This window comes from Natator depressus, chromosome 2 (genome assembly GCF_965152275.1).
Source record: "Natator depressus isolate rNatDep1 chromosome 2, rNatDep2.hap1, whole genome shotgun sequence".
NCBI classification, from domain to species: domain Eukaryota; kingdom Metazoa; phylum Chordata; order Testudines; family Cheloniidae; genus Natator; species Natator depressus.
In genome coordinates, this window is record NC_134235.1 from 6,103,577 (window position 1) to 6,120,239 (window position 16,663).

Below are 16,663 nucleotides of genomic sequence, written 5' to 3' on the forward strand. Positions count from 1 at the left end.
TTGGGGAAAAAAAAGTGGGAACAACTCGCAGGCTTCCCTGCTCCCAACTATTAGCAATAATAATTATAATTAATACCAATAAAGCACTCACCCTCTGATGTCCCCCACTTGCGAGCCCCCCGCTGCCACAGAATGAGGGGGCTTCAGCAAAGAAGTACAGTGGGCGCCCACGCTTTGAGGAGGCAAGAACAGTGCAGGCGCTGATGTGAATTGTGTTGTGATTGGTATGTTGTGCATTCTGAGTGGCGGTTTGAATGGAATGCAATGTTCCCCGTCTGGAGACGGATGACTAGAGAACTCCGAATGTATTATTATTGTCATTATTTTTTTTACACATCTCTAGCTCTCCTTCCGACTGCTCTTCCCGCAGACGTTGCTTCCAGAAAAACAACCGACTGGCCAACGTTCTGCCGCAGGCAGAGCTGAGAGGGTGTGTGCACTGTTTCCTTAAATCTATAGCAGGAAGGCTGGGGGGTTGAGGCTGGGGAAGCCTCTAATCTAGGCTGCCCTCTCCAGTGAAGGAGGGAGAAAGGCTGGACAGTTTATGGATAACGCTGTGGGTTTGTCAGCTCAAGCTATAAACCCCCGTGTTGCCCCTAAAACGGCACCCATTCATGCACAAAAATCTCTCGCTTGAGTTAAGTGGTGCTTTAAATTCCAGCTCTCTGGCCCATCCAGGCAGTGGGAAGGGGGAAGATTGGGTGTGGCTGACACTCCAGCCAGTAATGCAGTGGGGACGCTGTGACAGGTTCAATCACAGAAACCCCCTTGGGATTGTCACCTGATGTGCTGAGACTACCTCTGGGCCCATTTTCTCTGCCACTTTGGGCCTCCAGTACCCTGCCTTGTTGGGCCTCCAGAACGCCAGTCTGCTCCAACACAGACCCAGAGTCTGAACCATGAGCACCAAAGCTGCAGAATTAACTGAAAACAGCTCAAGTGCTCCTGTCTCCAGCACCCAGACACCCAATTCCCAATGGGGTCCAAACACCAAATGAATCCATTTTACTCTGTATAAAGCTTATACAAGGTCAGCTCATGAATTGTCTGCCCTCTATAACACTGATAGAGAGATATGCACAGCTGTTTGCTCCTGTAGGTATTAATTACCTACTCTGGGTTAATTAATAAGCAAAAGTGATTTTATTAAGTATAAAAAGTAGGATTTAAGTGGTTCCAAGTAATAACAGACAGAACAAAGTAAGTTACCAAGCAAAATAATACAAAACATGCAAGTCTAAGCCCAATACATTAGGAAACAGAGTACAGATAAAATCTCACCCTCAGAGATGTTCCAATAAGCTTCTTTCACAGACTGGACTCCTTCCTAGTCTGGGCCCAATCCTTTCCCCTGGTACAGTTCTTGTCATCTCCAGCTCAGATGGTAACTAGGGAATTTCTCATGACTGGCACCTCCTTTGTTCTGTTCCACCCCCTTTGGCACAAGGTGGGAATCTTTTGTCTCTCTGGGTTCCCACCCCTCCTTCTAAATGGAAAAGCACCGGGTTTAAGAAGGATTCCAGTACCAGGAGACATGGTCACGTGTCCGGTGAGACCCAAAACCTTCATTCTTCCTGGCCTGACTCACAGGAAGGCTTGCAAGTAAACAGAGCCATTTACAACCAATTGTTCTAGTTGATGGGAGCCATCAAGATTCCAAACCACCATTAATGGCCCACACTTTGCATAATTACAATAGGACCTCAGAGTTACATTCCATCTTTCTATTTTCAGATACAAGAATGATACATTTATACAAAATGGATGACCACACTCAGTAGATTATAAACTTTGTAATTATACCTTACAAGAGACCTTTTGCATGAAGCATATTCCAGTTACATTATATTCACACTCATTAGCATATTTTCATAAAATCATATAGAGTGCAACATCACAGATGCAGCTACAACTGGAGTTAGCACAAGTTACCAACTACTAATCTAGTCCCGCTGGGCACCTTCAGTGTTTTGCAAGGCTAAGCGGAGAGGAGTTGCTCAAGATGGCCGTTGCAGTGAAGACAAGCCCATTGTTTTCTTTATTCCAGTAAAGTTCCTTGTTCAGTATTAGAAGAAAACAACTGCCTTGTGACTTTACTGGAGTCTTGGGGTGTGGCCAAGTGGTAAATAATGAAGAGGACAGGTCACTGAGCAATCTGAATCACTTGTTAAGCAGGGTACAAGCAAATAATATGTGTTATAATATGGCTAATGTATACATCTAAGAACAAAGAATGTAGGCCATGCTTACAGGATGGGGGACGGGGGAAGCAGCGACTCGGACAAAGCTTTCGAGGTTTTGGTGGATAATTAGCTGAACATGAGTGCCCAGTGTGATGCTGTGGCCAAAAGGGCTAATGCCATCCTGGGCTGCATAAAAAGGGGAATCTCGAGTAGGAGCAGAGAAGTTATTTTACCTCTGAATTTGGCACTGGTGCAACTGCTTCTGGAATCCTGTGCCCAGTTTGGGTGGCTGCAATTGAAAAAGGATGTTGATAAATTGGAGAGGTTCAGAGAAGAGCCACAAGAATGACTAAAGGATTAGAAAACCTGCCTTATTGTGATAGACTCAAAAGGTTAAGGGGTGACTTGATCACAGTCTATACGGACCTCCATGGGGAACAAATATTTGATAACGGGCTCTTCAGTCTATCAGAGGAAGGTCTAACACTATCCAATGGCTGGAAGTTGAAGCAGGCCAAATTCAGACTGGAGATAAGGCAGAAACTTTTAGCAGCATGTGTAATTAACCACTGGAACAATTTACCAAAGGTCGTGGTGGATTATCCATTACTGACAATTTTTAAATCAAGCCTGGCTGTTTTTCTAAGCAGTATGCACTAGGAATTGATTTGGGGCAGTTCTCTGCACTGTGCTATACAGGAGGTCAGGCTAGATGATCAGAAAGGTCCCGCTGGCCTTGAAATCTATGAATCACAGGCTAGCATCATGAATAATTCCCCAGGGTTGTGGGCAGGTTTGCACAGCCCATGCAGAAGTTCACGCTGCCATGCCTTTGCGGCTCTGGAACCTGAGCTAGCCAGATTAGAGCTAGCTCCGGGTGTCAGCTCAAGCTGTAATCCCACCATGTGATTGCAATGGAGTTGACCAGAAACTGCTGTGGTGGGGGCCAGTTCTGCTCCAGACTAGTTCACGTTGCGAGTCTTCACAGTAAGGCTCTAGGCAGGGCAAATACTGCAAATGCAGCACCTTCTGCCTGTTCTCATCTGTGCACCTCACTATGCAGCCTACATGCTTTCCTTTAGCACCTTGATTTGAGCTGCTCTCCTGCATCTGTCTTGTAGATGAGTAAACTGAGGCAGGGAGGACATTTCTCCCCAGGGTCACGGAGAGTTAGGAGTGCAGCCGGGATTCAAACCAGGAGGGCCAAGCCCATGTTATTTCCATTGGCCATGCAGCCTCCCCTTATGGCAAATACAGGACCCACACAAACTCGTTGGGGTAGGCGTTTGTCCTTTTGGTCGACAACTGCCACTGATACCCCAGGGGAAATATCTCTCTAGGGCCAGCGTGTGACATGAAAGCACAGGGGGCTGCAGGCAGCATCTCTGCACATCCCTAGCACATGCAGGGAGCTGTCTCACCCAACTGCAGGTGGCCAGGGGAGCTCTTCCCCACAGCTTGCCTCTTGCCCCTCCTGTAGAGGCCGGGGCACAGAGGGGTTGCTGTGCTCTGGGGACCCCAGTGTTCTGGGGGGAGCCCACACTCTTAAAGGTACAGGCTCAAACTTAGCCCTGACGGGACTCCACTGGAGAATGATGAGCTGCACCGGGGATCAGTCCAGCCCATTGTTCTTTTGATGGTCTGTCTGGGTTTTAGGCGCTCTTTCTCCCATTGCACTCATTCTGGTGTCGGTCTAGTTAGCCCTTTTCCCCTCTTCTGATGTTTTGTGCCTGATTCTGATCTCACACAGGGTTAGCTCCAGGGATCTCAGGGGAATAAACCCCATTTTACCCCAGTGTCAGTGAGATATGAATCATGTTCTTTCTATTTAGCTTTCTTTCCCTACCTCTCTCACTCCCTCCTTTTCTTTCTTTCTTTCTTTCTTTCTTTCTTTCTTTCTTTCTTTCTTTCTTTCTTTCTTTCTTTCTATTTCTGCTCCCCTCCCCTCTCTCAGCAGTATGGGAGCTGGCCGCTCACTTCCCGCCCTGGTTTTCTTTTCTCCCTTTGCCCAGTGTCTCCTCTGCTTGCTAGCACTGGCTCGGCTCCATAGATGGCAGGGAGATTGAGAGCCTCTCACCTCCCCTTCTGTTCTGCTCTCCAGCTTGTCATCCTCTCCCCCGCTCGTGCCCCCCATCCGATCAGTCTGGGCACGAGGGCACCGTGTGTCTAGCTCAGTGCTCTGCACCATGATGGCAAGCGATAAACAGTGGCAATCATAATAATTAGGCATCAGAGTCTCCTTTTCCTGTGACCCTCCTGGCCCCGCTCTTCCTGTTTGTCCCTCTCCATGGTTCCAGCGACCCTCTGTCTGGGTCTGTCTCTCCCACTGTCCCCATTCCGCCGTGTCTCTCAGTGCCAGTTCTCTTTCTCTCTCCCTTTGCTTCTGGCTCCCCTCCTTCCTTCCTTGCTGCCAACTCACCTTCCTTTAATTAGCAATACTAGGAAAACAGTTGTCATGGTATTTTCCACCAGCCAGACATTCCCCAGGAAGCCCAGAAGGAACCCCACACAACCCCCAGAAATGGGAGGGAACCAGTGCATTGCAGAAAGCAGAGCTGGAATCAGACAAACTGGATCCAAAGCACCAAACGGTGCCTTGCGGACCCAGCCTAATCTCCCGGTGACTTGGACTTTGGGCGTGGGGTTTGTGTGTGGAGTGAGACACGAGTTGTTATTTACATTGTGGGCTGAATTCATCGCTGGTGTCACTCCAGTGTTCGGTGGGATACAGTCGGGATGGAGCTAGCTGTGTGAGTGTGTGTGTGTGTGTGTGTGTGCGCGTGCAGTGGAAGGTGGGGGAGAAATGCTGCACAGTGGCAGGTGTCCAGTTAGGTGTGCAAAGTGTATCCTCTGTTGCTGCAGTTGTGCAAGCAGGTCCCCAATTCACGTGCACAACCGTGGTGACGGGGCATGCAAAGCAAGACACCTGAAAACTGGGTTCATAATCCGATTCACTCACTTAACTCACTACATTGGATGTGGGCTGGATAAAACACCTAAGACTGTCCTCTAGGGAATGACCCAGTGCTGCCCATGCGGGATTGTTCTTTTTCTTCTCTAGTTTCTATGACTCCATGAAATCCCTGAGACTAGCCGTTTATCAGCCAGGGAGGTTGAAGGCAGGATCCCTGGGATATCGGTCCCATGGCCAGAGGGGCCTAGAAGGCAGCTGGTGAGTCTAGCAGTGGGATATCTCTACTATGGGACCAAGGGAGGAGGAGAAGCACCCTAGGTCCATGGCATGTTACATCACAACATGCCAGGAGAGGAGGGTGCACCAGGCACCAGCTGAGAGTTGTGTGGCTTGACCTCGGCCACTATGGCTTTGTCTACACATTGCCACCACGGCTCCCGTGGGAGCACCAGAGGCCACCAGCCTTTGAACCACTGTATCAGCTGGCTCTCCTCTGAGCAGGGGGTCGTTAAAACGCTGGCAACTGCTGACATCCTGTCCACGCTCAGGCTCCCGCACTCCCTGCCAGCATCAGAGCTGAACCAGCACTATTGACGGTAGGAGACGCTTGGCAAATAGTCTGGTGCGGACACTGCCTTGGCATGGCTGGCACGGTGCCCAGAGTGTAAGGGGGAGACATCCACTGGGGACCAGTATGAGCCACCTTGTTACATAACACTGAGAACCCTCTGAGTAAGCGACCCAGGACAGCTCCCTCCTCCTTGGGACGAGAAGACACACGCACCCACCCCACCACTCCTCTATCCGTATGACGGCTTTCCGGAAGGGAACTCTCTCTGGAAGGGAATCCTTTATCCGTTGGTTATATAAGGCCCCGGTCTCCTTTTATGGTTGGCTTTCCTGCCTTGCCAAGAACAAATGCAGCTTCAGCTATGTCTGTGGGCTGGCAGAGCAATTAAAGCATCTGATTCAAGCTTAGTAAGGAACGCACTTTGGATGGGCGGATTTAATTTGGTGGAAAACCTAGATGAGATTTCCCCCCTCCTCTCCCTCCCTCCCTCCCTCCATCACAACCATCCCTAAGATAGCAGTTGGCCTGGTGTCATTAAATGACTGGAACAACTCCCACCTCCCAGAGCTTTAGAAATTCTGGAGTGTTTTCATTTGAATCCGAGTGACTCTGTCCACTCCGCTCCTTCCCCTTTCTCCTTTCTGCTGAATTATCACAATTTCCAACAATTGCCTGTGTGTGTGTGTGTGTGCAGGGGGTGTGCGGGGGACTGTGGGCGGCTGGCTTGGTGTGACACACTGAATTCATATGCGTTTCCCCCCCTCTGTGAGCGCCGCTGGGGGAAGCATGCTAATGATGACCTGGCTGAGTAAATAGTTGAGCGATGAATAAGTGCTTTCTGGGAGTTGAAAGGCAGAAGGTGGGATTACTCATCCATCCATCCAACTGTCTCCAGAACCTTTCAAGTGCTTCTCAGCGCTGAGGCTGGGGGTGTGTGCGAGGGGGCGGGAAGCAAAGGGAGTGCTGCCAAGATTTGGGTTGCCACAGCCACCGGGCCCGCTCTCCTCCAATGAGCGCGGAGCTGCGAGTGGAGGAAGAGGCAGGGAGCCGCCCACATGGGGAGCTGTGCGAGGTATAAGTACAAGGGAATGCCTGAGACAGGAGCAATTCCGACCGGGAAGCGATAGAGCTCTGTGTCGCTTTCGCCCGGCGCTCGAAGTTAGCAGCAGTTTGGAAGGCAAAGGAGAAATCGCTAGGATATTAGCCAGCAGCTTCTAGCTGTGTGTGTGTTTCGGCAGAGGGAACTCTCGGCTGATCAAGATCCCGCACTCCGGAAGAGGACAGCAGACACGGCGCACGGAGGGAGATCCCAGGCCGGGACGCCCTCTCTTTCCCAGGCGCTCACTGCCTGACAGTGTCGCCCTAGGCGCGTGGGACCAGCACGCTGGGAGCGGCCTGAACGGATTTGCCACCGACTCCGGCTGGCTGCAAAGAGGACTGGACAGCTCTCCTTGGGGTGATATCTGACTCGGTTGTGTTTGTGTGAGACGTACTTGGGGAGGCAAGAGGGGGCGGTGTGTGCCTTTCGGGAGAGGATTTAAAAGCAGGGCGGGAGTGTCACTAAATTAAAAGCCCGGGGTAACCACTAGGGCTTTACCTCTAGCTCCGTTGCATTGCTGCTCGGTTTAGCCTGCTCACGCCACAGGAACCATGCAGCTGGATAGCATCACCAATGGGAGCGTCCACACCTTCCAGGGGCACCGCGGAGTAGCCAATAAGCCCAACGTGATCCTGCAGATAGGGAAGTGCAGGACTGAGATGCTGGAGCACGTCAGGAGGACCCACCGGCACCTCCTCACGGAGGTGTCCAAGCAGGTGGAGAGGGAGCTGAAAGGCTTGCAGAAATCAGTGGGGAAGCTAGAGAATAACCTGGAGGACCATGTCCCATCCACAGACAACCAGAGGTGGAAAAAGTCCATCAAGGCCTGCCTGGCCAGATGCCAGGAGACCATTGCCCACCTGGAGAGGTGGGTTAAGAGGGAGATGAATGTCTGGAGGGAGGTGTTCTTCCGCCTGGAGAAATGGGCAGACCGGTTGGAGGCTATGGGGGGTAAATATGGCCCCGCGGACCATGCCAGGCAGACTGTCTCCGTTGGGGTGGGAGGCCCGGAGGGCAGGAGCAATGACGGGGAGATTTATGATTACGCCCTTGACATGAGCCAAATGTATGCACTGACTCCCTCTCCCGGGGAGATAACTAGCATGCCCCAGCCCCACGACTCCTACCAGTGGATCACCGCCCCGGAGGACGCTCCGGCCTCCCCGGTGGAGACCCAGATCTTCGAGGACCCCCGGGAGTTCTTGAGCCACTTGGAGGAATATCTGAAGCAGGTGGGAGGGACTGAGGAGTACTGGCTTTCTCAGATCCAAAACCACATGAACGGCCCAGCTAAAAAGTGGTGGGAGTATAAGCAGGACTCAGTCAAGAACTGGGTGGAGTTCAAGAAGGAGTTCCTGCAGTACAGCGAGGGCACTTTGACCAGGGATGCCATCAAACGGGAGCTGGATCTACCCCAGAAGCAGGGGGAACCCCTGGATGAGTTCCTCTGGCGTAAGAGAGACCTGTATCAGACACTCTACACTGATGCAGAGGAGGAGGAGATTATCCAGTATGTGGTAGGCACCCTCCGGCCCAAATTCAAGCGCTTCCTGAGTCACCCCTTGCCCAAGACCTTGGAGCAGTTGATCCAGAGGGGGAAGGAAGTCCTAAGTGACTTCGACCAGTCAGAAGAGCCGACCCCCCAGAGAACCCCAGAGCATCAGCCAGGGGACTCAGTTGATAGCTTGACACCTTCAACCACAGCTAGTCCCATTGCCAGCGATGAGACGCAACCCGAGCCCCCTAGCCCACCAGCTACGGTGATATGAGCTAGTATAACTACGGGATTGGCCTGTATTATACAAAGGTGTGGAGGGGGCTGATTTAGGAAGCTTCTCCTTAGCGAGAGGTTCTGGCTGTGACCAGTCATGGCTGGACTCAGTCCAGTGGCCCTCGGCAGAGGAATGAACTTTGTTTACGGATGGGCCACGTGAGAACGTAGCTGCCCGCCTCACCCGAGTCATGTGACAGGGGTGGTGCGAGTCTGAGGATACTCTTTTAACCACTGTGGGGTGGACAGTTTTATGATACTCCTGGAGTAGCTAGACTGTTCCCCTCTGCAGAGGCAGCCACCCTATGCTGGCGCCTTTCAAGGACTTCAAACAGGTGCAGCTATTGACCAAGAGTTCCCACCTACCCACCAGTCTCGTATCCTCTGGAGAGGGGTCCCCTTCCTAAGTGGAACATCCTTGTTTTGACACTTGCCTGTCTCTGTCATACTGACGGGACTTTGTCCACCCCAAGAAGAAGCCACTGGCTTCTGCTTCCTTCGCAATCTCCCACCAAAGCTTCAGGGCAGAAACTTTTTTAAAGTTCATAATGGTTTCGAAGTGAGCCTAGAACTTGCAAATGGCAACTTTAAGGGGTTTGATCAATTTTACCACCTGACATTGTATCTCACCGGGCACCTGCTCTCATTTTTCCTCCCAGGGGTTCTCTCCCTTTCTCAGCTCCTTCTCTCCCCGTGGGTGACCCATGCCAACAGGCCGTTGCAGCAACAAGGGAAATTTCATCCCATGTCCGCTGCTACCATGGAGAGGGAAGCCCAGACTTGCTTCCCACCGTCCCTCCAGGTGGCAATTCAGCACATGCTGTTTCACCACTAGACTGGGCGCAACTAAACCTTTGTTCCTTGCTGCATTAGTCTTCTCTAGCTAAGATTCAGGACCAGGCAGATGAATGGGGATAAGCCAGAGATCTTTCTACTTTGGGGTTGTGAGATGGGGCAATCAGACAAGGCACCAGCGTTGTACAGGGGTAAATTCCTATTCTTTTTTTTAAATCAAACAAACACACCCTGAACTCAGAGCAAATATCCCCCAAACAGCAAAGCAAGGCCCCTCCATTGGAGATGTCAGTACAATAGGACATCAGAAGTCCATTTCTGTGGAACTTTGCCACAGGAAATCAGAAACAAAGTTAAGAGGTGCTACATGTGTTGGGTCCCAGACCCTGCTTGCAAAGAAGACTCCTTGATGGCAGATCTACAGACACATTGCTTTTGGAAGGTCTGATGTCCTAGGTATGAGGAGTCTGATGGATGAACTTTGTCTAAAACCGATGGACTTTCTAAACCAGCCCCTTCGTTCTGCAAGCTGGTACTAGATGGAGCTGAAATTGGGCTCTGTGCTACTTTTCCACGTTAAATATCAAAGACCAGAACTGGCTGCAATTTGACTAAAGCATGAAGATGGGACTTTGAGACAGGACGTTTGGACCTTCTTGATCTTCAGGCCTGGCTAACGTACTGAGGAAGGCTTTACTGGGGGTGTGCTAACAACAGTGCCCCACACCACTGACGGTTGCACTTCAGCAACTGCATAGCATCCAGCACCTAATAGGCAGCATCAGCACGTGAGAGGAAAAGAGAAACTACAAGGAGTAGCTGGAATTTCCCTGGGACTCCGCAGCTGCCCCGGTGGCTCTGAAAGCCTTTGGGTGCGACTCCTTCCCAGAGGCTGAAGGTAAGACAACTTCCCCACTCTGCAATTAGCAAGTGTTAAGGCAGGTGTCATAGGAGCTAACTCAGCCCAGGGGTGCGTGGGTCTCACAGCACTGAAGCCAGGGGTGTTGCGCCAAGACTGACCTCGGCCCCTAAACTTAGGTGTGCCGCTGAAGCGTGTAACGTCAGAGAGAGGGATGGTGATGGCATAGCATGGCCCAAGCGGGTATAGTAACTCAGAGTAATGGGAGCGGATCGAGCAAAGGGAAATTAAATGCATTGAACTGTGGGATAATGTCCTGAGGGGAGGGGTGAGACATTTAGAACAGGAATGATGACTCCTCCTGTTAGCTAAGCAACCTATCAGCTCCCTCTTTAGCACAGCTGAATAAGCGACTGCCTCTAGACTAAGAGGTTCCAAGTTCAAGTCCTGGGGATAGTAACCTACGCAGCATGAGTTGAGTCTCAGGACCGGGGACTTTGCCCATGTCTGGGACAGAGAGCAAGCGTTCTTTCCTTGCTGCTGAGACATCTTTGCTTGGCTGTGACTGAATGTCAGTGCAGAAGGGGGATCTTTACACTAGCAAGCTGAGATCTGTGGGAATGGATGACAGAGTGTCAATGCAAAATAGTATCTGTCACTGTGGCTCACGTGTATTATCTACTCTGTTACAGTGACTCACTCAGACCCTCCTCTGAAGAATTCACTTCACACTGCTCCGAACGCAGAAGAAAAGAGGCTTAAATTCCAAGGGTTCAGCAAGGGGGAGCAGATGTCCGAAGTCAAAGCCACCGTGTGCCTCATCTGCAGTCCTGAGGGAAACACCCAGACCAGGTAATTAGTGCTCGGCCAGACCTTTCCGAACCTCCTAAAGGGTCTGATGCCAAGTGCTGAAGGGTGCTCGATGCCATTGCATGCACCACCCAGAGGAGTTTATTCCTGAGAGGGGGAGTGGGCATCACAGCCTTGTCTTCTCCTTATGACATTCAGGCCACCAAGCAGCCATCAGGGTCTGACCCACGCCACCGGGGGTATGTCTACACAGCAAAGAAAACCCCACGGCTGGCCGGGGCTAGTCTACTGGGGCTGCGGGGCTGCGTAGACGTCCAGGCTGGGGTTGGAGCCCGAGCTCTGGGACCCTCCCAGCCCGCAGGGTCCCAGAGCCCAGGCTCCACCCTGGTGTCCTAGCCCTGAAAGTATTCCCTCCCTCCAGCCCCTGCTCCATCCTGCACCCTCCACTTAATCCTGTTTGTTGTTGCTTTTAGGGATTGCTGCTACCGTTGCTGAGCTTCTTTCTGTACGGCCGAGAGCCGCTGTTTCCATTGGGAAGAACGGGAGACCTCAGCACTCCCAGAAGAGCCTTCTGCCAGAGAAAGAGGTGATGGGATGAAAGAGTGGCTTGAAAGACACGGCGATGAAGCGTCAAAGAGGGAGCTACCTCCGCTGAGCAGAAAAAGCTCCAGGGATGGCGCTGGTCAAAGCTGGGCCACGCTCAGTAGGCCAAGCTCTGTATAGAAGGAAAGGCAAAAGTGGGCATGAAGAAACAAGCTGGTCCTTGGACCTTGGGGACAGCAGGAACGCTGGAGTTGTGCTATAACTGCACAATACTCCCTGCTGATTTAGGAGTAACTGCACCCAGGGAATTGGAGGCTGAAGGGGCCTGGAGGAAAGAATCGATCCTTGGTTGTGAACTAAAATCCTGCTCTGATTCAATTTGCCGAAAGCGACAGATTCAAGCGGGCCACGAACCCTCCTGGTTGTTAATGTTTTAACTCATTTGAGCTAAGTGTGGGTAATTTCGTTTCATGCAGGTAGCCATGGTCAAACCTCAATAGCTTTGGAGGTTCAGAAAAGCATCCTGGAAGCCAGATGCTTGTCTGAACAATGTGAGTCTGCACAGCTGGGCCGGTCAGCTCACAAGAACAGACCCTCTTGTGAGATAACAGACACTTCCTGCTTCTGGATGGGCCAGAATTACCGCAAGAAGTGGGTTTCTTGTGCTACTTTGGTGCTTTTCTTTCCGGCCAGAACCAGGAAGTGTAATGGGGTGTGAAAAACAATCATGCTAGTGAAATTGACCCAACTTTTTTGAACATCAAGAAAGTTTTGGTTCATGTGTCGGGTGAAGGGTCGGGTCGGTTCTTATTTCTTCCAAATCCACCCGTCCCGTGTGTGTGTGCGTGTGTGTGTGTATGTGCGCTGAGCAACCAAATCAATCCCAATAACCAAATTCTGCAGCATTTTGTTACATTTGACTGAACTGATGATATCTGATGCATACTCCAATGATCAGTCAGCAAAAATGCCCGGGGACCAGATTATGTGGATGCCACAGGAAGCTGGCAGCTAGGTAGACCACAAGGGTAAAAATCCTTTCTGTTTTGCAGTGTTCAGTGCGAAGGCTTTTTCAGGGACCCTCAATATCCACTGCCATTGTCTTTGGGCATTTTCTTTTCCTGAACATTTATTCTCACTTTGTTAAATAAATGAAGCTAACCAAGCCATGGCACTTTTTGGCCCTGGGAGTTTTTTCACCTGACCTTTTGGAGTATGCAGAACTGGATCTCTGGGACTGGTTTTATTTCACTGGTTGCTCCTAGCAGATTGGAGCTTTACTTGTAGCACCCTGGTTTATATAACCAGCTCTTCTTGAAAGGACTGATAGTATTTCTGTCCCAGGGCAGACTGACGTGTGTGAGTTGGTGTGTGTTGTGTCTGTGGAACCGAAACAGAATTCAACTACTGTATCATTTTGTCAGGCAATTTTACATTTAACTCTGACAAAGCTGCTACATAGGTTTATTTTTACTATAGATCTTATTAATTCATACGGTATTGTATAAAAGGTGACTGTATGGTGTCATTACAGGTCACTGTATTCACTACATTGGGTTAGAAGCCAAAGGTCTTTGCACGGTGAAATAACTTGACCTAATTCTGACTGTATTGGCTTGTTTATTCCTCATGTGTCACCCTGGCATTACTGACTCCCCCAAAGGGTGTCAGTCGCTGGAATCTGTCAAAAGAACACCACCACCTTCTGTTTGCCATTGTAGCAAAGTCTGTTCTTAGAAAAGAGCCTTTTGTAGATTTATTTAATAAAACGCTGAAACATCTGCTTACACTATTCCTCTTCTTGCTCTCCGTTCTTTACCTACCTCGTTCCCTGCAGAGCGAGGTACACGCTAGCCTGAGGAAAGTTGAATTTTCCCACCCAGAAGAAATTATTTAACCCCCTACAATCCTACCGTCGTATCTGCAGGAACAAAATGCTATTTTAAAGTACATATTTCCCTGTAACCCTGCGGATCCTGCATCCATCCTGGATGCAGCAGGCAATCTAATTATCAAAAGGGGGGTCCCAGATCTTTGTTTTCTGCTCTGCATGGATATGAGGTGCAGGACAAAGATGGCTTTAAGTCACTATTAGAGGGTGGCCTGGCCCTTTAAGAGGCAACAGCTCCAGTCCATCTGGGCCTCATTAACAGCCTCTCTATAAAGAGCTGGAGGAAGAGGGGTGCAGGAGTGTGAAGGTGCAGAGAGTTGAAAGCTCTGGCAGGCTGCAGGGAGAAGAAGGTGGCAGAAGAGTCTTGGACTTCAGGAGCCAAATGACTCCAGCCAGGCAGGGCCTGCCAAAAGAAAGGGAAGTCTCAGTGGGAAGGTCTGGATTGGCTCCGGGGAAAAGTGGTCTTGGATCCTCTCTGGGGAGAAGTCCCAGGACTGAGTGTTGTGAATTTTATACAACTAAATTAGACCCCAAAGAGGGATGTTTTTAAGGACTCTGGATTGGTGGAGTTAATTGAAGGGGTGCTGGGAGAAAGGGAAACTGAGGCAGAATGCTGCAGAGCCATCTAGGGTGGGGAGGCATTTGTCTGGTTACAGTCACCTTTGTCCTCTCCCAATTCTGGGTCCAATCAGAGGCAAGTTATGGCTGCCTCCAAGCTGCTCTAACTACGCTCAACTGCCCAAAGGGGATCAGCAGCTCAGAATAGCCAGAGCCCAGTAGCACGCAAGCCATGCCCATCTTCCCCAAGTGCCCTATGTGGGAGCAGCGAGGAGGAGAAGTGGAGAGCCATTATGGTGGCCCTTTCCAGCTGGGAAATCTGTCTACACCACAGATATTTTCCATTGACTGGGTCCCGGGCAGTGTAAAGGGACCATACCGTGGAAGAGAATCTAGCCCAGTAGTTGAAGTGAACTTAGGGCTGTTGAAATGTGCTGGACTGACCGAGCTGGAGATCGCTCTTTCTCCATAGCACGGCACAAGATTCTGCACTGCTCTTACACTTCAAACCTGACCTGGAGGGACCTCTTTTAAGGGTGAGGGTTAGTCCAGCCTCCATGCCTATGGGCTAGTCTACACTGGCTGCTGCGACAGTGCTTTAATGTGGCTTGTGTAGTCACGGCAGAGTGCTGGGAGAGCTCTCCCAGCGCCCTAATAAACCACCTCCACGAGGGGCATAGCTACCACCGCCGGGACCCGCGCTGTCTACACTGGCGCTTGACAGCGCTGAAACTTGCTGAGCTCAGGGAGGAGCTTTTTCACACCCCTCCGCAAGAAAGCTGCAGCGCTGTAAAGTGCCATTGTAGACAAGCCCTTCTGGGTGTGGTTCTGTGTCCCATCTAGTGGCACCAAGACCACTTAGAGAGAGACAGAAAATGAGTCTGCTCTACAGCTTTAACTAACAGGCAGCTGGCTTTTCGCTCATGCCAGAGAGGCCCGTGCACTAAGCTCCCGAGGTCCCCGGTTCAATTCTACCTACCAACGACCAGGGTCTGTCTGTCGGTCTTACACCTACTCAGTAACCATCTCATCCAGTAAAGAGGGACAAAGCTACGCTAGTGGAGGTTAAAATAAAATATTTTAAAAAAATCTATTCCCCGTAAAGTTCAACAATAAACAATAGCCTGGAGCACGGAGGGCTTTATAGATTAGCAAGGTTTTCAATTTTGTGTCAATCCCATCTGAATTTTAATCCAACCACAGCCAAATCATTGTTGTTTACCTATTTTCTGCTGGGGCAGCCCACAGGTCCCTGGGGAGCCACGGGGCTTAAACCTCCAATTAACAAAGAAATGCCTTATTACAGCTCCGAGCTCAGCCATTAGGGAGTCCCCAGGGATGTTCACAAGCTGCGACTGGATTGAGTCCAATCGACATGGAACCAACCTGAAACCCTTGACCAAACTAGGACAGGACCCTTCCTGAAGTTTCTTGGGGCCTGATCTGCTTTGGATTGGAGTCAATGGGAGTCTTTCAGCTGACTGCAATGGTGCTTTGGATCAGGCCTTTAGAGAGCGGAAAACAACCATTGTTTCTGGTTTGTTTAAAGCCTGCTTTTCATCCCCTGGTTTTGACTGGCCAGGACACCATAAAGAACGCAGTGGGTGGGACCTTTCCAATCTGGGCCTTCCTATTCGAATATTTTTGGATGGTATTTTTTAAAATCTCTGGGTTGTTGGGTTTTTTGTTGTTAGTTTGTTTGGTTTGTTTTTTAAACAAAGAAATTGGAATGGTCAATCTTGTCAATCATATTGACTGACTGTTGTCAAAATCAGGCATTGGTGCGCGCAGAAGGAGGCTGCTCCCCGGAGCCATTATGCTGCGGTATGGCAAGGGGTAACTAGGAAGGCACCAAACCCTACATTACTGACACAACAGGCTACAACAGCTCCACTCATCATGCCACTATGATGCTGCAATAACTACTGCCGTACTAGCCTGCTTGCTACTCTGGTCACTGGAGATGATATTGTCCCACGTCCATTCCAGGGGATGCCACAGGCAGGCATCCAGTGTGTACGCTGCATACTCTGACAAAGCAAAATTTCGTGGCCCCGGTAGGGGTAGAACTCATATTCTCCTTTGTTGAAAACAGGCTTCCTACCATCTGAGCTAAAAGAGAATCTCCTTCAGGGCTTAGCAGTAGAGGGCCACTGACACGTAGTTGAACAGTTCTAACTCCACTCAGTAGACAGCGGTGGAGTGAGGCTACCAGTTTAAACACCATGCCAATGTTAAAATCGTGGCCTTAACTCTGACCCTGCCCTGCATTGTGATACCAGCCCAAATTCAGCAGGGAATCTAGAGGCAGTCTATGTTGGTGTGACTTCTATCCTCTTCAACCTGTAAGTCACTGTGACAGGGTATACCAGGCTTTTTCTGCCCCCCGACATCCCATCCTGAAGGGAGAGTGTCACCTGGAAAAGAGGGGCTGTGAGTTTAGACCACTGAGCACAGCCTAGAGAAGTCACTCAGGGTCTGGTACTGTCAGAACCAACAAGGCTTGGTCCTCCAGTGACTAGAAGGGCTGGCAGGAAGCAGTAGCCAATCAGGGTCCACCAGATGAGATAAGAGGCCTCACCTGCCCCTCCACAGGGAGAGTGCTGGGTGACACTAGGGCAGGAGAGGAGTTCTCAGGTGCTAACCCAAAACACCCAGCCCTGGGACAG

The 16,663-nt window shown here is 50.5% G+C and overlaps 1 protein-coding gene and 1 long non-coding RNA gene across 4 annotated transcripts in view; one reads left to right on the top strand and one right to left on the bottom strand.

The window, feature by feature from the left end:
- The window catches only part of LOC141982062 (uncharacterized), a 156,741-nt gene that overhangs the window by 131,036 nt on the left and 9,042 nt on the right, over positions 1 to 16,663 (bottom strand). For all 3 annotated transcript variants that reach the window (XR_012637941.1, XR_012637942.1, XR_012637943.1), the window contains exon 2: positions 2,417 to 2,472. This is a non-coding gene — a long non-coding RNA (uncharacterized LOC141982062). The remainder of the gene's footprint in view (positions 1 to 2,416; positions 2,473 to 16,663) is intronic.
- On the top strand, positions 6,704 to 13,325 carry ARC (activity regulated cytoskeleton associated protein). The gene is made up of 3 exons (XM_074943750.1): positions 6,704 to 10,231; positions 10,885 to 11,044; positions 11,476 to 13,325. Exon 1 carries the CDS (start codon positions 7,319 to 7,321, stop codon positions 8,534 to 8,536), a length of 1,218 nt encoding a protein of 405 aa, XP_074799851.1. The 5' UTR covers positions 6,704 to 7,318; the 3' UTR covers positions 8,537 to 10,231; positions 10,885 to 11,044; positions 11,476 to 13,325.

Bases quoted from the DNA above. Each gene is read 5' to 3' on its own strand.
- ARC (XM_074943750.1), top strand. From the start codon at position 7,319: ATGCAGCTGGATAGCATCACCAATGGGAGCGTCCACACCTTCCAGGGG.